The 25,531-nt window shown below is 42.1% G+C and overlaps 1 protein-coding gene across 2 annotated transcripts in view; it reads left to right on the forward strand.

Moving 5' to 3' along the window:
• Window positions 1–25,531, forward strand: part of CHN1 (chimerin 1) — a 106,519-nt gene that overhangs the window by 972 nt on the left and 80,016 nt on the right. For both annotated transcript variants that reach the window (XM_081840369.1, XM_081840370.1), the window contains exon 2: window positions 24,043–24,081. In XM_081840369.1, coding sequence (XP_081696495.1) covers window positions 24,043–24,081 — 39 coding nt within the window. The remainder of the gene's footprint in view (window positions 1–24,042; window positions 24,082–25,531) is intronic.

The following is a 25,531-nucleotide window of genomic DNA, read 5'->3' on the forward strand; positions in this document are numbered from 1 at the left end:
CTAAAGGCATGGAAACATTAAAAAGAAATCCAAAATCTGTACTTTTGGGCAGTATAAGGATATTGCTCTATATGGATTTGTGATTTGTTTTTTTAGCTTCTCTGTGGCATCAGAGAAAGAAGTTCTCACCAAGAGGGACTGGGTTGTTGTTGTTTGTACAGAACATAACATATTTGCATTTCCTCCTAAGCAGATATTATATATATATATATTGGACAGCAAAAGCTGTGAGCATCTTCATAGAATTTGCTGAACAATTTCAAGAGAGGCTATACATCCAAGAAATGAAATGTCCTTTTAAAAAAAAGTAGAGAGAGAGAGAGAGAGAGAGAGCGCGCGAGCTTTCAGTTGATATTTGATTTTAGCTGTAAGCGCCGTTTCTGGTAAATAAAGCAATAAAATGGCAGAGTTTTATATGCTGGCATATTAATATATTTAAACTGATTATTAAACTTAATTATGCACATTCCTAACGTAATAATTAAAAATGACTTTGCTACATTGAAGGAAGCAAAATATAATCTCGATATTAACATATCATTTGTGGAAGCAAATTTCATTACATAAATAACTCATAGCTGCTACTTAACTTGAGAAGTGCTTTCTACTGACTAATTTTGCATAATTAGAATTGATGCATAATGTGTTTCCACATAATCTTATAGAGATGGTGTTTACTTCTCATATTTAGAATCAGATTTTTGCTGAGTGTCTGACACTTCTGGTAATGCAAAGTTTGTTAAGACTCAGCATTGCTTTCTCGGGCTTTTCGCCTCATGTTATTATAGCTGCTGCATTTTTATCCCTACAATTTAGTGTGCTCTTTATATTTTGTGAAAGTTATTCAGGGGAGACTTGGTGGATTCCTAATTTATTTATCTACAGAGCTATTTCTTGATATGTACAGAACTTATGAAATTATACTTTAGGTTACCCAAGTCTACCTGTAATGGAAAACTATCCAGCCAAATTACTCACATTGCAGTTCTCCCTTAGGTCTTTCATTGATCCTCCATCTCTGCTGATTAATGACTAAAATGAGATTACTTGTGGCTGAAGAAATCTTATGAAAGCCTTGCATAGCTAGTGGGAGACCAGTTGCCCATCATTTTTCTTTCTTCCCCTCTCCATTCTCCTGATAATTGCTGCCTCTTCTCAAACCAGGAGCACTGCTGGTGAAGTGGCAGCAGCAGCTGAGGTCACCAGCACAATGAAAATATCAAGATTTAGTTCATAGTCTCTGCAGCTCTGCAGAAACCAGAAGACAGCCAATATAAAAGGCTGTGAAACACCTAAGCTTTGCAGGTGTGTAAAACACTGTTTCAAACCTGGATTGTAGTTTTTTGAATTACCAACTTTGGGGATTTAACCTTAATGAGCAAATCACAGACACACTCAAAAAGCCCAGTCACTTGCAGCAGCTCTTATAAAATCCTGGTAGTCATTGTATAATGATGATGATGATGATGATGTACAATTCTACATTCTCCAGACGTCTGAGACAGCTACAAACCTCTTCTTATTGATGTGCTGCTTCTCTTGGATGTTCTGTTGTTACTTTTAAAGCATATTTCTGAGTAGTTGGTAAAATTATTTGTGTGGTTAGCAGATGTTGCTTCTCTCTCCCTCTGTCTCTCCATGGATAGATAGATAGATAGATAGATAGATAGATAGATAGATAGATAGTCCTTGCATTTAGTGCCCTTTTAATGTAATATTCTATTGCTAAACACCAGCTGTGTTCTGCATCAGTCCTGTGATGAGTACCAAACAAATGAACAGAAGCATTGCCAAAGAGACATTATTGTCCCTTGAAGAAACTACTGTGCAAGATCTACGACAGGGGTGGCCAACTCCCAAGAGACTGCAATCTACTCACAGAGTTAAAAATTGGCAGTGATCTACCCCCTTTTTGGGGGTTCAGGTCAAAGTTGTTGAGCTTTTCTTAGGAAGGAGAAAGGCCCATTTTGGGGGGGTTCGGGTCAAAGTTGTTGAGTTTTTTTCAGGGAGGAGGTAAAATGTTGAGCTTTTTTTAGGGGAGCCACAGTTGTTCAGCTTCTTTGTGGGGAGCAAATGATCTTCCAGTGATCTACTGGTAGATCACGATCTACCCTATGAACGTGCCCAATCTATGAGTTAGCAGGACATGATCAGAAGAGTTTCTCTTTAGTCATTCATAACCAAATCATGGGAGGGAGGAGGGACAGTGCAGGTTCATTCTGTACAGGCCCCTCCGCAAGGCTGTCCCTGTGTTGGAAGCATTTTTGCAGCAGGGCAGCCTGCTGAATGCATGTAGATTTTCCCTGTGAGCTTGAGCCCTGAGTGCTCAATGGGGACAGCCTAGCCACATTCAATAGGCTGCTCTACTACGCACAACACATGGAGAGCTTTGATTTGAGGCCAGCACAGGGCAAACATATATAGTCCCTCTCTCCTCCTCAACAGGATTATCTGCATCTAAAGAGGGCCACAAAATTGGCTGTGGTGGGGAGAAACAAGCTACAGTGGTACCTCTGGTTGTGAACGGGATCCGTTCCGGAGGCCCGTTTGCAACGTGAAAAGAACGCAACCCGCGTCTACGTACGTGCGGGTCGTGATTCGCCGTTTCTGCGTATGCGCGTGACATCATTTTTATTTATTTTTTAACTTTATTAAGTACAAATTAGAAAAACATACATTTACAACAAAAGGAAATACAAAAGGAAAAGAAAATACATATAAACAAGAAAAAAAATAGAAAATATTTTGTCTCTTTTCATATTTACAGTTATTTATATCTCTATAAAATGCTGTTCGCAATAGAGAAGTGAAATGAAAAGTAAGATATCTGAAAAAAAGAACAAAGAGAAAATAAATAAATAGAAGAAGAAAATCAAAAGTAAAGATTTTTTAAAGTAGATAAGTATTCACTATACACAGCCATTTCCAATCTATATTTATATTAAAATATATAATTTCATCTTGTCCTTATCTACCTTAAGTAAAATGTTTTTTAAAAGACATCAATGATGCATGACATCATTTTGCTTGTATGCACGAGCGGCGAAACCCGGAAGTAACCCTTTCTGGTACTTCCAGGTCACCGCGGGACACAACCTGAAAAAGTGTATCATGAAGCAAACGTAACATGAGGTATGACTGTAGTGCTTTTCTCAACAGTAGTAATGTTTAATACTCTTAAAAAATAGAGCTTTTTATCAGCTTTGGGTGATTTTCTAGCTGCATCCCTATCTAGAGAAAGTGAACATTTCTACAGTGGTACCTCGGGTTACATACGCTTCAGGTTACAGACTCTGCTAACCCAGAAATAGTACCTCGGGTTAAGAACTGTGGAGTTTGGAACAGACAGGGTTTGTCGTCAACAAAGACCAGAATCACTTGCTGTTTCAAGCCTGACTCTTTAATGTAAAGGCAACTGTCTGCAAGAGATCTCTTAAAACCTAGCTCTTCTAAGGCTTCATGTAGGCACAAGAACTTTGCTTCAGGATGAGAACAGAAATTGTGCTCCAGCGATGCGGCGGCAGCAGGAGGCCCCATTAGCTAAAGTGGTGCTTCAGGTTAAGAACAGCTTCAGGTTAGGTAGGGACCTCCGGAACGAATTAAGTACTTAACTCGAAGTACCAATGTATTATTATTATTATTATTATTATTATTATTATTATTATTATTATATACTGCCCTATACTTGCAGGTCTCAGAGCAGTTGCAACATAAAATCACAGTGTAAAAACACAAAATACAGAAATCAAAATTAAAAACAGAAACAATCCAGTAACTCCCACCCACCAACACATTTAAAAAGGGTATTGGTTGTCAGTCAGCCAAAGTCCTGGTTAAAGAGGAACATTTTTGCCTGGCGCCTAAGGGTGTATAATATACAATGATTCATGCCCTGGTTACATCTAGACATGACTACTATAATACACTCTGCATGCAGGGCTATCTTTAAAGGAGATTTGGAAGCTTCAGGTGGTACAGAATGCTACCACCCAGTATCTTTCTAGATGATCAGGGCATATAACACCCTTCCTTTTCTGGCTACACTGGTTGTCAGTTGCCTATGCAGCAGTGTGCAGAAAAGATGATAGTTCTTGAGACCCTTCCTGGTACCCACAGCCCTTGGCCCCTCATGTGTTGTTGAACTGGGGTGAGAGTTGGAGTTCAGCAATTGGAGAGGGTTCATGCATTCCCCTGCTGTAAAAGATTGGAATGGTTCATAACACAATTTTCTTTTTAAAGAGAAAACACCCATCCATATCTGTTTGTACCTCTGGGCTCCACACAATTGCAAGCCACTGCTATGCACCTTCATTTCTGACTCCAGCAGAAGCTAATCGTCCTCTCTGACACAAATTTGATGGGTGTGCTTTATTGCTCATTGCAGGGTGGGAGGTTTTTATGGCTACAAAAAACAGAAAGAGAAAGGTCAGATACAGAGTTAATGATCAAGTATCTTTATTTTCATCCCTTCTGTGTTAGGAAAGACCCGTTTCTTCCTGTTGTTGTTTTAAAAAAGAATGCTTCGATTTCCAAGTAGGGCATCACGTTTTTAAAATGTTCCCTTGCATTTAAAAACAACGCTGACAAAGTGGAACCATTGTCCTCCTTACGCTTGTTTTCTTTTTGCAGGATTTTTTTTTTTAATGCAAGGGAGCTTTCAGACATGTTTCTGCCTGCCTACAATAGTATAATCCACCTTCCCTTCTCAGGATTGTGCTGTGTTTGTAGGCAGGCCAGACTAATATGTTAATTGGATTATTGCACATTTAGTTATGAAACCGTAATATGGTACAGTGAACTGCACCATTTCAAGCTGCAGGTGGAGGATACCATTTTTGAAGGTTTCTCCATGTTAAGAAGCCCCCACCCCTAACTAGTACATCAAGGAGGCCGTTGCCCAGCACAATTGCTTTCCTGTAACTTGCAAGGACAGTAACATCCTCCATGCTCTTTTTTTCCATAGGGGAGCAAATGAACATCAAAAAATTCTGATTCTGCATCTGTAGTCTTAGGTGGAACAGTCCATTATGCTACCATCAGACCTTAGCATCCCAGGCTATGTAGGCGTTAGCAGTTAAAAATGCAGAAAGGCAATTCCCCTCTGCTTCATTTCAAGTTACATTTGTACCTGAGAGGGGCAGGAATGCCTTTGTTGTTGTTGTTTAGTCCTTTAGTTGTGTCCGACTCTTTGTTACCCCATGGACCAGAGCATGCCAGGCTGATTTGTTTTGTTTTGTTGCGTTACATGATGGGCGTAAAGCCGAATAAACATTTTGATTTGATTTGAAGCATGCCAGGCACTTCTGTCTTCCACTGCCTCCCACAGTTTGGTCAAACTCATGCTGGTAGCTTTGAGAACACTGTCCAACCATCTCGTCCTCTGTCCTCTGTCCTCTCCTTCTCTTTCCCAACATCAGGGTCTTTTTCCAGGAAGTTTTCTCTTCTCATGAGGTGGCCAAAGTATTGGAGCCTCAGCTTCACGATCTGTCCTTCCAGTGAGCACTCAGGGCTGATCTCCCTCAGAATGGAGAGGTTTGATCCTCTTGCAGTCCATGGGACTCTCAAGAGTCTCCTCCAGCACCATAATTCAAAAGCATCAATTCTTCAGCAATCAGCCTTCTTTATGGTCCAGCTCTCACTTCCATACATCACTACTGGGAAAACCATAGCTTTAACTATATGGACCTTTGTCGGCAAGATGATGTCTCTGCTTTTTAAGATGCTGTCTAGGTTTGTCATTGCTTTTCTCCCAAGAAGCAGGCGTCTTTTAATTTCGTGGCTGCTGTCACCATCTGCAGTGATCATGGAGCCCAAGAAAGTAAAATCTCTCAGTGCCTCCATTTCTTCCCCTTCTATTTGCCAGGAGGTGATGGGACCAGTGGCCATGATCTTTATTTTTTTGATGTTGAGCTTCAGACCATATTTTGCGCTCTCCTCTTTCACCCTCATTAAAAGGTTCTTTAATTCCTCCTCACTTTCTGCCATCAAGGTTGTGTCATCTGCATATCTGAGGTTGTTGAATGCCTTTACCCAGTGCATATTACCTGTTTTGTTTTTGCATGCCTGCAACATATCCCAACTCCGATTCATGAAGCTGCTGTCTGTCCATGTACAACGGCTCTCTAAAGCATACAAACCCCAGCTCAACAGTGGAGTGAATATAGCCTAGTTTTTCAAGTCGGGTAGAAGCTGTTTTGACTGAAAATGCATCTACAAACAGTATTTTTCAAGGAACTACAGGATAGATATAGATCGTGGTTACCTTCTTGTGTACATGGCTTCAGTCACCAGTTGTAGGAGTACACGGGAGCCAAGTAAACGATAACGTGTACAGTGATTTCTCATTTAAACGAACAGTAAAATTGTATACTTTATTTTGGTAATTTGCCGGTGCTATATCCGTTTCAACTGATGCTAGGAAAGGTCAACAAAAAGCAACAAAATGCACTCATTATTTTAGAATTATCAGACAAGTTGTATGACGGGGTGTTATACGCATAGTGTGCACGCTTCATCCCGCTGTTATCCACTGCAAACTGTGGGTTTTGTTCTGTTTCAGAAGCCTACAAACTCTATGGCGATAGTACAAAAAGAAGGCACAAATGCTTTCTTACATCTTTTATCAAAATGCTAGGAAGTTAGGAAGAGTATAGACACGTCCAACTTCTGTACTCTTGGCAACCACTCTGATCCCTAATAAGTACCCGGGTTTATTTTGTTGCACAAATTCACTTCTGTCCAAGTAGCCACTACACAATAAAATTGGTGCCAGCTCTTAGTAAAGCCTTCCGTTTTGTAGCACATGACTTTTTTTTTTACAAGTATGTGCAAGTTTTGAACACAGTACATGTATTTCTCTTTTGGATTTTTTTTTATTTTAACATGTCAACTTTAGCTGTGGAGTATTTCTGTTACAACTTTATAAAGAATTTCACTTGCTCTTTTGAGTGAAACGGTGGACAACTAAAAAAAAAAAAGGTATGAGAGTCTGAGCTATCATTTAAAATGGTCTTGTGCAGTAGCGGAGCTTCATGCTCCAGTACCGGGGGGGGGGGGTGGAGAGCAGGCAGGGGCATGACGCACATCCTGGGGGCATGGCGCACCACATGCAAGGGCGTTCACCCAGTGGGGGGTGGGCAGCCGTGATGGCACCCCACTGGGATCGCACTGCCGGGGGCAGTGCACTCCCCCCGCAGCCCTCTTCCTCTGCCAGTGGTTTTGGGAACCCATCACCAGCAAGTCAATGTATGCAGCTATGCAATTAAAACCTGTGTGTGCTCAATAGCTGAATATTTTGATTTGATTTATTTTTTTAGCAATAAAAATGAACAAAAATATGAGTGCATTGCAGGCAAAGCAAGAAATCTTCCTCTTTTCTTTGCCCTCACCCCACCCAGCTCCAGCCTCTTGCCCTGGGGGGCCGTAAGGTCTGTGCCATTTGAAAAGTGTTTCTGGCCTTGAGAATCAAATGGCTCTCTTCACCTGGTGCAATGAAACTCTTTATCTAATTTGAAAAATCTAATGAAGCAAATAAAGACAGTAACCTTGAGAGGATCTTATTCTTTTTGCTGGCAGTGCATTCTCTTGACTAAAATTGAAGAGGAAGCCTGCTTGGAAACTCAGGAAACAAAACGGACCTGTTAGCTGGTAAATTGGTTTCAGCAGATAAACTAATTTGAGTACCCTGAGGCTGAGGTTCATACCTGATGATGACAAATTTCAGTACTTGCTTGATCAATTTGGTGCCTTGGGAAAAGTAGTAAACACCGTTGCTGAGGTCAGAATAAGACAGTGCTAAGAATATTGGAGCACATGCCAATCTCTCATTGCCTACAGTTTTCTCTGCAATCTGCCCCCAGAAGTCACCTTCCCTTACCAGGGGTCTGACATTAGAATCAAGCCTGCTGGTACAAGAATGTCCCGTGTTGGATGACTGGTAGTGTAGACCCCACGTTTCCCACTTTTGTGCATGGTATTATTGCCAGACCCACATTTAAAGAGACAGGTCATCTTTGGCCCTTACTCTGGCAACTTCATCCATTCTCCCTTGGAAGAGTAAACTGAAGCATTGGGTGCTCATCATTTTGGGTTAACCTATTGGCCACAGACACTATGTCAGCTTTCTTAAGGGCTGAGGAATTGTAAACATGTGCACAACCAGAGAGCCTCCTTGTGAATCAAGCTGCTGTGGTCACAGCTTGCTAAAGAAGCCACATCCTTAAATCACAAATGGCTTTTGTGATTTCCAAAGGAAGAGTCTGTGTTTGCTTCTCTGGGCCAGAATGTTTCTGTGTAACCACAGTTCTAACCCACAAGAGATTCAGCCTTAAAGTGGCAAAGGAAGACGAAAACTGCACATTGGGCTGAACGACTTGACATATTCCAGAAATGCCCCTTTTGCTCCCTTGGTTAATTCCTTTTATTTAATGCAGGAGCAAATTAAATGTGGCGTTAAGTGTGGCATTTAATGTTCAGGGTTTGAAAAAACGTAAATGCAACTGGCTGGAGAGGTGGTTGCTGATAAATTTCAGGCTCCCATCAGTCAAGGGAGCTTTGGCCATTTTGTCGCCTGTTGCACCCCTGAGGGAGGGGAAATGCTATACTAAATGATAGGATTGGGAATGTTCACCCAAAGCAAAGAGCAGTTTCGGAATCAGGGAAGTGTTCAGATTGAATCTGGTAACCTTCCTTCCTGTTCTCTGTTCCATTTTGCCTCCAGGGGGCTATCGCCCCGTTTCAAATATGTTCCCCCTAAAATTTAACCTCTAGGTTCTGCTAAATGCTGAGTCCATTAGCATTTTAGATATTGCAAGCAGATGTATAGGTTGAGTCCATTTGCATTAGCAGACTCCCTCTTTTTAAAAAAGTCATGTCCTTAAATGCAGTGATTTAGTGTTGCGAACAGGTGTCTTGTAACCCTTAAGCACACCAGCTGTATGTTCAGAGCTGCAGAAATGGTGGAGGGGAGAGTTAATTGTATGACAGGCTGCAATACATACAACAGAAAAGGCTGTCCACAATGTGGACCCTGTTTGTAGAGCCTGGCACATTCCACAATACTTTTAACTGTACCAAGTTTTCTGCAGGGTTGGGAAAATATAAAAACAGAACTCAAATGCACCTACTTTGTGCATGTCCCATTACCACTTCCACCCTGTAGTGGACGAAATCAGACTTCCAGAAGCTGCTTCATCCAACATGCATCTTAACATCTTCCAGGCGTGAATGAAGGGTGCAGATAGGCTGAGGACTGGCACGTGGTGGAATTAGCATCCGAAACCGCCGGTTATAGGGCAGTACAGTCATACCTTGGCTCTTGAACGCTGCAAACCTGGAACGTTTGCGAACGTTCTTTGGAACCCGAATGTCCAACAGGGCTTCCGTGGCTTCTGATTGGCTGCAGGAGCTTCCTGCAGCCAATCAGAAGCCGTGCTTTGGTTTCCGAACGTTTTGGAAGTCACGCGGAGTTCCGAAACAGATTTCGTTCGACTTCCAAGGTACAACTGTACAGTCTTCTATAGCAAAACACCTTTGTTAAAACATACTTCTATTTCAGAGTTCCAACCTTAAAATCCTGTATCTTCAGGAATCTAGAAATAAAGCTGAATCAAAACCCTATCTAATGAGAAATAGGCATTTATTTCTTGCAAAATACACTCCTGCCTGCAAACCTTTAAAAACCAGTAACAAGTAAAATAAATTAACTTCCCAAAAATCATTGCATAATTTTTACTGGTTCTCAGCATAATAGTGAAATTTGTTGTGCAGCTGCTCCACCTTGTGGCCAATGAATCTACAGTGAATGGAGAAAGCAGCCGGCAGCCTTGACTTGTGGGCAGGCAGAGTATTTGTATCCTGCATCAAACACATCTGTTGGGTACGCATCTCCTGAATATTGCGCTGTGTGTACCGGTAATTTTTAAACTCCATGTAAGAGCCAAGTGCTATATTTTTGTTTTTTAAATCAACACCATTTGCCTTGCAGTGGATGTACTGCTTTTTGTAGTAGAAAATACCCCTGTATGATTTCACTGAACTAGATCCTTATCAAGTGTGGGGTGCTGCATGTGTACCCCTAAACACCAGAAACATGATAACAGGGAAATGCCATAGCTTAATGATGTAATTCATACTTTGCACACAGGAAAGTAAAGGTAAAGGTACCCCTGCCCGTACGGGCCAGTCTTGACAGACTCTAGGGTTGTGCGCTCATCTCACTCTAGAGGCCGGGGGCCAGCGCTGTCCGCAGACACTTCCGGGTCACGTGGCCAGTGTGACGAAGCTGCTCTGGCGAACCAGCACCAGAGCAGCACACGGAAACGCCCACAGGAAGTCACACTCAATTACTGGCACCTCTGGGTAAGGCTGGGAAAGACGCCTAGTTGAAACCCTGGAGAGCTTGAGGTGCCATTTAATAATGGCTTATTAAAAGGATGGAGAATGCAAAACTGGCAAAGCTAACAGCAAAAAAATTAGAGATCAAAATGATGAACCATTCTTTGAGAATTGGAAACCTTTTGAAGAATATCTAAAGAACTACTATAATTGCATGAAATCGCGAGCAGGATTTCCAGAGCCCCGTTCGCATCCAGAAGCGAACGCAACCCGCGTCCGTGCGTCTGCATGTGCGCGCGTCGCGATTCGCCGCTTCTGTGCATGTGCGTGATGTCACTTTGACCATGTGCGCATGCCCGAGCGGCAAAACCCGGAAGTAACGCGCTCCATTACTTCCGGGTTCGCCGCAGCGTGGAACCCGAAAATACTTATCCCGAAGTGACTTCAACCCGAGGTATGACTGTATGAGCAACAGTAGAAAGACATTATAGCTAATAATTTAGGATGTGTATATGGAGTGTTATCAGTTAAAATATGCAGCATTAAAGGATAAACATAAAACATCATGGAGGGCGGGATGGGAAATTGATAGATAAATTAAACGTATTGTTGATGGTAAAGTATGTAAACTTTTGAAAACTATTTTTTGTTTTTTAAAGAAAGAAAGAAAAAGAAACCCCAAAGAGCTGCTTTCCCAGGTACTCAACTCGATGGGCCTGTGGTCTTACCTGGTCTAAGGCAGTTGCCTGGGTTCTCTCTTACATGACACTCTTGAAGGATCAAGGTTTTCAATGGCATCTGCCTCCATGTGAGTTGTGTAAAGCCCACTGGGGACTGTTACATGAAGGAAGTTTCTATACACCCCAGGGGGCGGTTTGTTGCTTCCCAAGGGTTCATTCCTCCTTTCGCCCCAGGGCTCTCCTGCATTTAAAAAACCTGGCCCCTTGCCTCTTAAAACTCGCCACTCCCTGAGCAGTACACTGTGACAGTGTTGAGCACATGAGAGGCATGTCGCCTTTGGGGAGCTACCAGGTGCCTCAGCATTAGGAAGCCGGGGGGGGGAGGGGGGCTGTGTGCCATTGAAAAACAAAAAAGAGGGGGGATAATAAAGTTCTTGTGCGACGTCTGCTTTAAATATGGAGATGCCGTAGGCAAACTAGCCCATGTGTGCCGAACCATAAATTCCAGAGAGGTATTTTGCGATAGTTTTTATAAAGCTTTTAATGGGAATTCCTGAAAAAAAAATGCCATTAGGATTCCATCACACCAGAAGGTTCCAACATGCTTGCTGCGTTAAATGAGCCTTCCTTTTCCATTTGACCTTGGGAACGCGGCACATAGTAAGGCTACGTTGTATAATCCCATTATTTGAAATTGGCTTGCTTGTTTCTAACGTAGCCAGGGGAGGGGGGCAGCTATTGAAACAATTGCAGTCTTATACTTTATTACTCGAAGGCTAAGGAAGTAGCTGCCACGGCGCACTCAGACTTGACTGCGCTAATGAGCGCATGTTCTGGGGCTGCCTCTTTAAGACTTGGTTCCCAGTGTGGCGTTGGAGAAAGTAAGATACCCCTGTACTTCAATAGCCCATGGCAGTAGAACATGCTTCACTGAAATGAGAATCAAGTGGAAGATTTTAAAGTAAGGACCAGTCCAGAAGATTTAGACTGAGAGATTAGACTTCAGCCTTCCTATATAAATATTATATTGGAAAACAATGGCTATATCTAAAAATCAGCTCCTGTCTCTTCATACATCACTCTCTAGTACAGTGGTACCTCTGGATGTGAACGGGATCCGTTCCAGAGCGCCGTTTGCACCCTGAAGCGAACGCAACCCGCGTCCGTGTGTCTGCTCGTCCACGGGTCGTGGTTCGCCGCTTCTGCGCATGTGCGTGATGACATTTTGAGTGTCTGCGCATGCGCAAGCAGCAAAACCTGGAAGTAACACGCTCCGTTACTTCCGGGTTGCCACGGAGCGCTTTGCACTTTGACCTTTGTGTGGTACTTCTACAAGGCTGTTTCCAGATGGGCTTCCCATTCCCCTCCTCCCCCAGTACATGCTTTGCTTTTCTGCTACATAAGCAGAATTGCTATTGACTTTCCACACTACTGGGGATACTGTGCTTTTTATGTTTATATTCTGTCCACACCACTGGGCGTGATGTGACCATGTGATTGGGTAAAGGATGAAGTACAATTAACACGAGCAGCTATTTAAAGAGGGTGGGGCTTTATATGACACGTTTTAAAATCAAATTACATACTTTGTGCGTGGCACTTATTTCAGCGTGATACCGTATTTTTCTGTGTATAAGACTAGGGTTTTTTCCTTAAAAATAATGTCAAAAATTAGGGGGCATCTTATACATGGATACATCTCTCCCCCCCCCCCACTTTCTTAAATCCGAGTCACCCAAAATAGGGGGCATCTTATACATGGGGGTGTCTTATAGATGGACAAATATGTTAGCTTTAATGGCTTGCAAAAAATCGTTTTAAAATAAAGTGAACATGTTTTAATTGGTGGTGCAGGGGAAGGTTGCTAAAATGGCACTTACTTGGAAGCACGTTAAAGAATTTTTAAAAAGTTTTTGTTTGTCAGTTGATCATTATTTCATATCTGTTTTAATATTTTGGTGCCAATTAAGTTGGATTAGAGTAAATGGGATGTCAAAACGATGCCAGTGTGAAAGGTGATAGTGAGCATGTGCTGAGTACCTATAGGTCAGTGTTCCCCAACCTTGGGCCTCCAGCTGTTTTTGGACTACAACTCCCATCATCCTTGACCACTGGTCTTGCTAGTGAGGGATGATGGGAGTTGTAGTCCAAAAACAGCTGGAGGCCCAAGGTTGGGGAACACTGACCTATAGGTTCACCTGCCCGGTTTGTTACTGTGCACATCAAAACTGTGTCTCTAGTAAAAGATGGAAGAGTTGCACCAAGAACCACCTGTGTCTTTCAGAGATTATACGATTGATTGATCTCTTCTTCTTCTTCTTCTTCTTTTTAAAAAATGGGTTTTCTGTTCGAGGAAAGCACAGGGAAAAAATATGGGATGATGATGATTGGATGACAGTGTCACATAGATGTCCCATGAAAAAGTGAGTGAATAAAACTCCTTTAATACATAGCAGACAGGTAAGGAATACTTTGGTGAGGGGACACTTTGCTTTGCCTCTTCTGCACAAATTTGCCTAGATGTATTATTCACCCCTGGGAAGGGCAAAGTGTAGCTTCCAAAAAAAAGTAGTTGTTTAGAAGTCTACGTAATAATTACATGATGAGAGTTTTGATACATGGAGCCATGGGCATAGCCAGGATTTTTGTTAGGGACCCCCCCTCAAAAAAAAGTTGAGGTTTTTGGGGGAGATCATGGCTAAAAATCTACTCAAAATGAGGATATTAGGGGGCAGGCTTCTGCTAAGGGGGGCAGAACCTCAGTTAATTGAGTATTTTTAATGCTTTTCAATGCTTTTTGAGGATTTAGGGGGGCTGTCCCCCCCCCTTGGCTACGCCCATGCATGGAGCAGTGAGAATTGGAGGACAGCTTTCCTTACTTTTGTTTAAGGATACAACTTGAACTGTCAACTACATCTATTCATTTTGTAAAAAGACTTTGTTTATTGTTTTGTTTTTTAAAATTAAAAAAGGTATTGAAACAAATAAGCATAGGATATGGATTAGGGAGGACTCTAATGATAACCAAGAATGTCTTTCAATTAGACACTTGCACAACTACATTCTATACAGTAGGTAACAGGCCAGAGTGAGGACAGCTTGCTTTCTAGTCCTGCAGTGGTCAGAGGGAACAGACCGAACAGCATGGCAAAAAAATTCCTACTAGCTACCTGCTATAACTGTAGGGCTTTCCAAAAGGGCAGCAGGGGTCAGTGGCAAAGTGGCCACTGCTAAATGAGCAGGCTGTCAGCCTGGGACTCTTGCAACCCAGGTTCAGATCCTTGTTAATCTAATAGGCAGTAGCACTTAAGTGGTCATTTTCAGGCTAACCTACTACATAAAATACATAGTTCAGATAAGTTTTTAAAAGTTTTTTTGTTTCGCTACAGCTTCTATTTAATATTTTTATGGGTAGCATAAAATAGCAAACGTATCTTTTTCTTTTCAGTGTTTCTTTTATTTTGATATATTTATGACATTGTTTTAACTGTTTTGCTGTTTTATTGTAAGCCACTCTGTATGTGTTTGCTAAAGAGCAGCCAATGACTCAAATAAAAATATTCAACCAATATTTGGTCAACTAGCTTGAGTTAGAATCATATGTATACCTAATTGCCTCCCCTATTTTTTCTTAGTAAAATAGGAAGGGGGTTTATTGATTGACAGAAGATGCTTGATTCATGGACCTTACTTTATTATCCTATAGTTTTATTTTATCTGTTGATTTTTACATTATACCTTTTGTAAGTTTCATAATAATGTATATATTATTGTGGCATATTGTTAAATAACTGTTTTATTCATTGACTATTTGATTATTGTCATTTTATGATTATTTGTAAGTGGTTTCTGTTGCTTGTTTATTGTAGGTTTGTATGCTATGATACAAATCTGGTTGTTATGCAAATTTAGAAACATTAAAAGAACAAAATTAAAATAATTACAGCGTAGAGAACAACGTGAGAAGATAGAAAAAGAAGTGAATAAAGAATGTTAAGAGTGAGCAAAATACGGTTTTTTGCAAACCAGGACCCTGAACCATGGTTTGAAATTCTAGTTTGCTGCAAAACCTACATTAAGAGTCTTAAACTCCTCCCTCTTGTAGCAGAAGGGAGAAATAGCTTGCATACCTAAGGCTCAAACCTCCTTATGCTTGGAAGGTTTGCTTTTATATCCAAATAAAGCCATGGTGATTTAGTTGAAGACCATAATATGAATATAGCTATAGATTTAAATTGCCACAAGATGGCGCTTTCCATCTTCTAAACTTAAAGAATCTTCACCAGAAATGCTTTATTCAAAACAGATGAATTATTGTGCTCTAAAAAGTCACTTTTAGTAGTGAAAAAAAGTTTATATGAGATGCACAAGATTATGAGAATGGGGGCTAAATGTAAACATCAACAAAGGAGGTGATCCTGTTAGGTAAAGGTAAAGGGACCCCTGACCATTAAGTCCAGTCGTGACCGACTCTGGGGTTGTGGCGCTCATCTCGCTTTATTGGCCGAGGGAGTTGGCGTACAGCTTCATGTGGCCAGCAGGACTAAGCCACTTCTGGTGAACCAGAGCAGCGCACGGAAACGCCGTTTACCTTCCCCCCGGAGCGGTACCTATTTATCTACTTGCACTTTGACATGCTTTCGAACTGCTAGGTTGGCAGGAGCAGGGACCAAGCAGCGGGAGCTCACCCTGTCGCGGGGATTCGAAGCGCCAACCTTTTGATCGGCAAGTACTAGGCTCTGTCGTTTAACCCACAGTGCCACCCGCACCCCTTATAGGTACCTATCCATAAATTTAACATATTATTTGGTAAGGAGGAGCTATCAGCTAGAGCTTTTTAAAGACAAAACCACCAACTTAAAAGTTAACTGGCCACAGTATTCCCCACTATAGTGAGATGTTGTTGGCATCTGTCTGTCTCGAGAGACAATGGAGTGCTTCTCCAGGGGTGAAGACAAACCGCTGTGTTAGCAGCACCTAGGTGACCTCTCCGAGCTGCAAGCCTGGGCAGTGTGTATGGTGGTCCTGGTCTGCCTAGACGGCCAGACCCCCCTCTCAGATCTGCTGATGTGGTCTGAAGGAAAGGAAAGCAATACGTTTTGACGCCAGCTTGACTGCAGCAGTTGCTGGAAGGAGGTGTATAAGGCGTCATCCAAATGTTTTAGGGGCTCCGGATTTGTGTAGGGTTTACTCCTTAGCCTTTTCTTCTCCCGAAGACAACCCACGGAGGCAGCAGAGGTTCAGGATCAGAGTTTTCCTCCTCCTGGATGGGCTACCTTCCCAGGTTGACGAGCCCCATCTGCCCCTCACCTTCATCGACAGCGTGTTGCAGAATCCGCCTTGGTCTTGCATACTCAAACTGCCAGAGCATGTCTTTACAAACAGGGGCGGGGAGGTATTTTGGCTTAAATTGCCATATTTTTCGCTCTATAAGACGCACCTAGTTTTTAGAGGAGGGAAACGAGAAAAAAAATATTCTGACTCAAATGTTGTTGAAGAGGCTTCGCGCGGCTATCCCTGAAGCCAGCACAGCAAGAGGGATTGCTGCGCAGCAATCCCTCTTGCTGTCCTGGCTTCAGGGATAGCTGCACAGCCTGCATTTGCTCCATAAGACGCACACACATTTCCCCTTACTTTTTAGGAGGGAAAAAGTGCGTCTTATAGAGCGAAAAATACAGTATAGTACTCATTTCTTTATTTGCCCCTGTGCACATGCCATTTTGATGCAGATCTGTTTCTTCTATTCCCTACTTCCCTTTGGTATAATAGGTGGGCCTACTCCCAAGGCAATATGAGGCTCTGCTTCACGCTGCCTTGGGAGTAGGGTAAGAGGGATGGATAAGGAGGATAAATGGGGTGTACACAGGTTTTCCTTTTCCTAGCCTCTAATTCAGAGCTTTCCATATATGTGTCACAACATATTAGCGCATTGGCTGCAGTGTGCAGGTGTGTTGCACAAACACTCCCTGCGTTCCTCCCAGGGGCTCAAAAGGGAGTTAGCGTAACCTCCTGTTTGCTAGTAAAACCGAATTACTGTGTTGCAAAATGAAGCATGTTTGAAAAGCGTGTCACCAACATGAAAAGTTTGGAAAGCTCTGATCTAGTTTGAAGGGTGCTAAAGGAGCGCAGTAGAATTTATTCTTATTTTTATTTATTAAGTCTGTATAGCGTGTGTCATCTAAAGATCACAGGGCAGTTCACAACATCAGAATACAAAATGGGAACAGAAAATACACAATAAAGCAAAAACAAAACAACCCCACAAACATATCACTATTATTCATTAATTTGGGCACAATTCCTCTATAATAATAAAGCAGGGATCACCAATGTGGAGCCCGCAGGGGCCCACAGACAGTTTTGCTGGTTCCTGAAGGATCCCCCCCCCCCATTGCCAAGAAACAAGGCTTGAAAGGACTGTTCTCTTGCTGTCCATAAGAACATGCTGCAGTGTGTGTTTGGCTGCGGCATGTGTGATGCACAGAACAGTTTCTGTGGTTTGTAAACATGTCCGCAGATCCCAGAAGGTTGATGACCGCTGGAGTATGACATATTAATTTCCCTTCAGGATAATTCTTTAATTTATAAAGCTGATAAATAAGGGAAGAGAGGTAGCTGTGTTGAATTCTAAAGGCCGATTTTGGGAAGGAGATTTACAACTGGACAGAAAAGCAATATTGTAAATGAACAGATGGAGATCCTACATGATTTATCATGTTCATAAGTAAAGTTTCTGTCAAAATGATATTATATTGGAGGTATATATATTTAAGACCTGGCAGGCTTGGCTTCTAGGTTTTTGGTTTATTATTTTTAAAAAAATATCTGGCAACTGGGTTCTGCAGCTTTAGGCATTGGTCCTCCTCCAGGCTGGATGGTGGCTCACCCTCTGCCTCCAGTTTTGTGCCTTGCAGAAGATGTTGGGGTGCCATTACCCCTGAGGGCCCTGGATCCCTCTGTTCTGTCTCGCTGTCCACTGACACAGTCTGCTCCTCTTCGGGAGCAATTAGGTCTTCCTCTTGACAGGATTCCTCCCACAGGGGCATGACATCTACAATATATTCAGAGGTGCCTCAGTCAGTGGCAGTTTAGGGAAGTTTAGTCCGCCATCTTGATTCAAAATGACATCCAATGGTATCCCAACAAACATGGTTGAAGACCTGCTCCTCTGTTGCAGAAACCATTTTGCCAAATTTGATGACTATATCTCAAGAGGTGTCCAAATGGATAGAGAGCAGATGGATGAACCACTTTCCTATAGATATATAGATATATATAGATATAGGTAGATAGATATGTAGAATATATGATACTATATAATGATATAATATAACAATATGATATAATTGAAGAAGGAAGGTGTAAGTTATCAAAGAGGTTTATTAGTCTATTGTATCTAACAGCCAAATAAGATATAAAATTACACAGGAATATTTGCAATTCTTACAAGATACATAACAATACTGGATGACTTAGTGTGAAATCACTACTACAAGGTCCACAAGTGTGATTTCCAGAATAGTACCTCACCAACTTGCACACTGAAAGAAATAAAATTATGTAGGGGTGTTATCCATATTATTAAAAGATAATGGCTATATTAACAGTATGCAACCTATGTTGCTGTTGAAAAATGTGGTCCTGTAAGATTTTGCATGTTGGTGTATAGTGGAAACAGTTACTAATCTGCATATATTGTCTTTTGCAGTTATCAGCGGCAGGGTGTCTTCCAACAGAAAATTCTTTGCAAAATAATGTTTTATTTTTAATTATTCCCATTGTACTAATACAGATTATTGTATACGCCTTCAGGGGCCTGAATTATGGCTTCCTTGAGACCGTAATATTTAATTTCTTTTCTGCCATGTATTAAAACCCATTGTTAACACTGCATGAATATTTCTAGTGCTTAATGTATTAGAAAATCCTTAGTGAAAGGAGATTAGTTTTTTGGTTTTTTTGTATTAACAAAACCATAAAACAGCTTCTGAGACTAAAGAGGAAAGCAAAATAATTCAGATAAGAGGCAAAGGTTTACGTTAACCTTAGAGAACGTTCCGACACTTCCTTGTTTCAAAATTATTCAAAAGACATCTCTCTCAAATTTTGCGCAAACCCATGTCACTTGTGGAAATTAATTTGTCTTTTTTATGTGCTAGACAAAGGAAACGGTGGGCACATAAGTTTGCTTTGTTTCCCTGCCCATTCTCTGCAGTTGAAGAAAACACCAAATGACCTTTAAATTTTGTTAAAATATTATTAAGCCCTTTGTTTCCTGATTTTGCTGCAATACCAAGTACTCCCTTCATATAATTCAACCTCCCTAATGGCTATGGATTGAGTTAAGGTCTTCTAAATGCTGCTAATATTGTGTGCCAATGTTTTGCTATCCTTAGCAGAAAACGATTGTCCCAAATTCGCCTTTATGCACAGTGTGCCTCCAAGAACAGCATCCTAGCTCCTGAAATCCTCCTGCCTTTCATTTAATTCTGTTTTGGTTCATATGTAAATGCAACCCTCTCCATTATCTCTTGTTTCGATTAATCAGTCCAGGAGGCTAAAATTAAATTACCAGGATAAATTCGGTCTAGGTGCTTGCCGGTTTAGCAACTCTACTGCCTCTCCATGTGTTCCTAATGGCCCTATCTCCATTGTTGTCTTAACACTCACACCTCTCAGTAGGGCTTTTCTTCAGTGTCAGCATGCCAGCAATGGTGCGTAGGTGCTGCAGACCATCATTTACCTTTCCCTTACCTTCCCCACCCCGACCTGACCACAGTGATCCATGCGACGGTCACCTCCAGGCTTGATTAGTGTAATTCGCTCTATGCGGGGCTGCCCTTGAAGCTGTCCCAGAAACTGCAGCGGGTGCAGAATGCTGCAGCGAGGCTCCTCCCGGGGTCTCTGCCATGGAAGCATATTCACCCAGTGCTTTTCCAGCTGCACTGGCTCCCGGTGGAGTACAGGGTCAGATTTAAGGTGCTGCTTTTGACCTTTAAAGCCTTTCACGGCCTAGGACCAGGGACGCGGACTTATAAAAAATATTGGGGGGGCCCGGGAAAGCTCATGAATAATAAATAAGCTCATGAATATGCAAATAAAGTGGCGCCGCCTCCTCGTGAGCGAATAGGGGAGAGCGTGCTGCGCCTATTAATCAGCTCCAAAGGAAATTGGGTGGAGCTTTTGCTCGGGAGGGAGGGCAGGAGGCATGCAGCCCGCGCCTCCCTGTGCATTTTGGGCTGGGGGAGGGGCGGCGATGGCGCTCTGCTGGAGGGGCGCCGGAGATTATTGGGGGGGCGGAGCCCCCCCAAACGAATTTTTGAGGGGGCTCGGGCCCCCTCAAGCCCCATGGAGTCGGCGCCTATGCCTAGGACCCTCATACCTACGGGACCACCTCTCCCGGTATGCCCCACGGAGGACCTTAAGGTCCATATACAGCAACACCCTAGAGGTCCCAGGCCCTAAGGAAGTTAGATTAGCCTCAACCAGAGCCAGGGCCTTTTCAGCACTGGCTCTGGCCTGGTGGAACACTCTGCCTCATGAGACCAGGACCCTGCAGGATCGGATTTCTTCCCGCAGGGCCTGTAAGAGTTGTTCCGCCTGGCCTTTGGCTCAGAGCCAATTTGATTCCCTCCCCCTCTTTCTTTTTCCTTTCTCCTCTTGTGATGAGGCTGCATTTTAATATTTTAATGTTTCAATATTTTAATGTTGTATTTTAATCTTGTTTTTAAGTTGTATTCATTCAACTTGTTTTTATTATTGCTTGTTAGCCGCCCTGAGCCCAGCCTTGGCTGGGGAGGGTGGGGTATAAATTATTATTATTATTATTATTATTATTATTATTATTATTAAGCGTTCGAAAAGTCCCAGCATTAGAGAGGCCTCATGTGCCAATCTTGTGGTCTCCCAGCTGTCGCTGTGCTTTGGAATATTACATCAGGTTCATCATTTTAAAAGAAAACAAAGAAGTGGAACTTCAATCATCTGTTAATAATATATCAGCACCCTGTAAAAGGTGCAGAAAAATACTATAAAACGCTTCTGCTTAGCTATCACTGATGTAATATGTTTATAGGATAACTTTTGGTATTTTTTTTCTCCAGCGTGGATGTTTGAGGTTGCACAAAAAACACGAGAGCAGTACTTTAATACAAAAACATTTTGGAACACCTGCGTGGCATAAATCACTCCTTCAGCCTCCGAATTATAAATATTAGCTTATATGCAAAGTTTTCTTGCTTCTTGGTTGAGATTTAATCAAGATGTTCTGGCTCTGGTGAAAAATAGTCTTTTCCGTTAAGTCATCTTTATTTCTCGTAATGAAGATGTATCCGTAGTGTTGCTACTCCAGCCAAAAGCTATTTGCAGTCTTGCTGTCTGTTTATACAGTTGAACACATGGTTCCTCACCTAAATAATTTACTTGTAAAATGTATTTCCATGCATATGTTGCTAGTAAAGTAGGAATATCCAAGCACTGCCAAAGCAGTCTTCTCTAGAAGTTTAATTAAAGTGTTGCTTGAGTTTCACCAAGTTAAGGCCGGTTCACATGTGAATGTACTTCACTTGATGACTCTTAGTACAAACTGTTCCCCACTGAAAAGCATTGGGATGGATCCAGACTTCACCATCTGCAGATGGAAGGGTTTTTTTTTTTCCTGCCCACAGAAGACTTTTGACCTAGCAGAAGAATCTCACTGCCAGATCAGGAGGAGGTATCATTTGATACTTCCCTCTCCCCCACTGTCCCCACAGTATGAATTCATATAATCATAGAATTTGTAGAATTAGAAGATACTTTGTGGGTTATCTTATCCAACCCCATGCATTGCAGGAATCTCAACTGAAGCATCCATGACAGATGGCCATTCAACCTCTGCATAAAAACCTCCATGGAATAAGAGTTCACCAACTCTTGTGGAAGTCCATTCCACTCTTACCGTTAGAAAGTTCTTCCTGATGTTTAGTTGGAATCTCATTGTGATTTGAATCCATTGGTTCAGGGTCCTAGCCTCCAAAGCAAGAGAAAACAAGCTTGCTCCGTCTTCCATGTGACAGCCCTTTAGATATTTGAAGATCTTATCTCCATTCAGGCCAAACATACCCAGCTCCCACAACCGTTCCTCATAAGGCTTGGTTTCCAGAACATTGATCCATCTTAGTCCCTCCCTCGGAAGATGGTGGACTATCCTTCATTGGAGGTTAATGGAGCTGAGGTTTTTAAGCAGAGGTTGGATGATGTCACAGAATCCTAGAGTTGGAAGGGACCACAAGGGTCATCTAGACTAGTGTTTCCAAACTTGGGTCTCCAGCTGTTTTTGGACTACAACTTCCGTCGTCCCTAGCTGGCAAGACCAGTGGTCAGGGACAGTGGGAACTGTTGTCTGAAAATAGCTGGAGACCCAAGTTTGGGAAACACTGCCGTACAGGAATCTCTCACCCAGTGTGAGACTTGAATCCACAATCCTGAGATCAAGCATCGCATGCTCTACCAACTGAGCTAATGCCATCGATGCTTTAGCTGAGAGTCCTGCATAGCAGGGGGTTAGACTAGATGACTTTCAAGACCCCTTCCAACTCTACAGTTCTATGTTTCTAGCTGATTTAAGGTGTCTTAATGTGCATGCACACAACACAAATGCACACTGAAATCATATAAACAATAACTGGAAAGTTGCAAAATATATTTTAAGAATCTGAACAAAATCCCATCTTTCTGAAAGTAAGAAGTGGTGAGTGTCATGGGTCATGAGACTTTAAAAGGTAAAGGGACCCCTGACCATTAGGTCCAGTCGTGACCGACTGTGGGGTTGCGGCGCTCATCTCGCTTTATTGGCCAAGGGAGCCGGCGTACAGCTTCTGGGTCATGTGGCCAGCATGACTAAGCCGCTTCTGGCGAACCAGAGTCTCTGGGCTCAGCCATAGCTGCAGGCATCTGTAAATGATGCCATTTGGGAGTTCTCTAGCAGAGCATGCTCACATCCCGATCAGGAGAAACAACTGTACACAATTTCTTAAACCTAGGATCTCTACTTTGATTAAAATGAAGTTACCAGTGCTTCCTTTATAGGTATGAAACCTTAAATTTGTCTTACATTTCGTTAATTTGCAAGCAACAATTGAACAAGAACATTTTGCTTCAAGCTGTTGTCATAGTTGTACCTTCCTCATTGTATCTTCCTTCTTTCACTTTCTTTTTTTTTTTTAACTGTTATATTTGGGAGTCCCTTTAAACTGAATACATTTGTGCAAAAAGAACCTTCCCCCCCCCCAAAGGTCTGTCTATGCATAATCAGTTTGAAAAATGGAATGGCTGAGTCAGGGTGGGGAGTCATAAAGCCATAGAATTGGAGATGAACTCTTTCCCACCCACCCCCACAGGAAAAGTTTGACATGTGGACTGAGCCACTGTGATGTCACAGTGATGTCAGGTAACCCTTTTGCATAGTGTTGTGCATGGAAACTGTGGCAACTGGTAGATCGCCAGCCCTTGCAAAGAGCTGTGCATGAAGAAGAAGAGAAGAATTTGGATTTGATATCCCGCTTTATCACTACCCGAAGGAGTCTCAAAGCGGCTAACATCCTCCTTTCCCTTCCTCCCCCACAACAAACACTCTGTGAGGTGAGTGGGGCTGAGAGACTTCAGAGAAGTGTGACTAGCCCAAGGTCACCCAGCAGCTGCATGTGGAGGAGCGGGGAAGCGAACCCGGTTCACCAGATTACGAGACTACCGCTCTTAACCACGACACCACACTGGCTCTCTATTCCACACCACACTGGCTCTATATCACATTGGCATGGGGTTTTCATGGTTCTGTTGACCAGCTGTTGATGTGGCATGGCCAAAACAGCAGCACAGGCCAAAATGAGGAGGGCTGGCAGGTCTAATTAGACCTGAGGCCCAGAGATTGCCAGTGCTGGGTTGAATGGAACCAAATAATGCTGTTAATTTGAAACCTCTCAATTAAATTTTTTTTTATCTCAAGTATCTTCTACTGGGGTACTAATGAGTATCGTTATTCTTTCAGATACTGATGAATACAGGCCACCAGTTTGGAAATCTTATCGTAAGTAGTTGATTGTGTTACTTTTGTCCCTACCCCCGGTACTGTTAATATTTTTTAAATGGTGGAAATTGTAAGTATTGAAATTTATAAACACGGTGTATTCAGAATCCCTCTGCTCTGCAGCATCTGAAACTGAGGGGCTTGAAATAGATGATCCTCAGGGTCCCTTCCAACTCTACAATTCTATGAATGAAACACTATGAATGAAAGTATATTGTTAGGATACTGGTTCTGAACCTTACTGTACCAAGAAGATCAATGGATGTCACAGATTTTTTTGGTCTATTTCCTTCTATTAAAACCAGTTGAACTAGGGGATATTTTTTCTTTTTTAAAACGTAAGGGGCTAGATTTGTATACTCCATTTTGGAAATTAGAGGATTTCATGATATTGTACTTTGCATCTGCTCTCTTGCTGAGGACGAAAAAAGCCCTTTAGAAAAATCCCCAAATCTGCTTCTGACCAGTTGTCTGATTTAGAAGTTGGGGGAACCTTCATTAAACTGTTTGCTCTCCGTTTTAAATCTACACATAAATTTGTGGGCGCATCAGAAAGTAAGTGGAGGAAGACCAAAACCATCACAAACCTAGATCCTGAAAAGATGCTGGATTGGACAATCACCTTTCACAATCCCAGGCTTACGATAGGAAAGATGGCTTTATTGTAGCTACAATTCTGTGTGCCTAGTGTTTGTTTGTGTATTCTTTTAAGACCCAAAATTGAAACAAGAGATAGCACCATATTACCGTATATATTCGAATCTAATGCACATTTTTGGGGCCAAATTGCGAAAATTAAGGTGTGAATTAGACTTGATGGCGTGTTTACATTTGCCAGCGAATACCTTTTTTTGGTTTCAAGGCTCTGAAAATAGAGGTGCGCATTAGATTCGATGGTGCATTAGACTCAAGTAAATATGGTAGTTCTCAGTATCTCTCACTCATATATATATATGAGAGAGAGAGAATTAGGAGGTTCTTGTGGTGATATAATATCTGTAATGTGTTTTTACTCTAGGGCTTCTGTCCCTGCTACTGAGTAGCTGGACCAACAGGACTTATCTGTCATTATCAGCGTTTCATGTTCAGTGTCCTACCATGATTTAAATCTGTTCTGTATTGAAATTAATGTCAACCTTCATTTCATTTCATTTGTGCCCAGGCTTTGACTTCAGAGCCTCGAAGGAACCGTAGTACCTTTAAGAGCCCCCTGCCCCACAGCTGCTGCCGCATAATCACTATTGTCAGAACCTTTGTCTGCTCCAGAGCCTTTTAAGTGTCCCACAGTGCAGCTTTCGAGTCATAACTTATTATATCAGTCACTTGTCATATGCCAAGCCAGTCACTTAATATAAAACCATTAACACACAAAGTGACTCGAAGCAGGCTTTTTGTCTTCAAGCTGATGATTAAAGGATAAAATTGGCACTCATTGTGTCGCTTATATTAA

The sequence above is a fragment of the Podarcis erhardii genome, assembly GCF_964252035.2.
Source record: "Podarcis erhardii genome assembly, chromosome: 1".
Classification (NCBI taxonomy): Eukaryota; Metazoa; Chordata; class Lepidosauria; order Squamata; family Lacertidae; genus Podarcis; species Podarcis erhardii.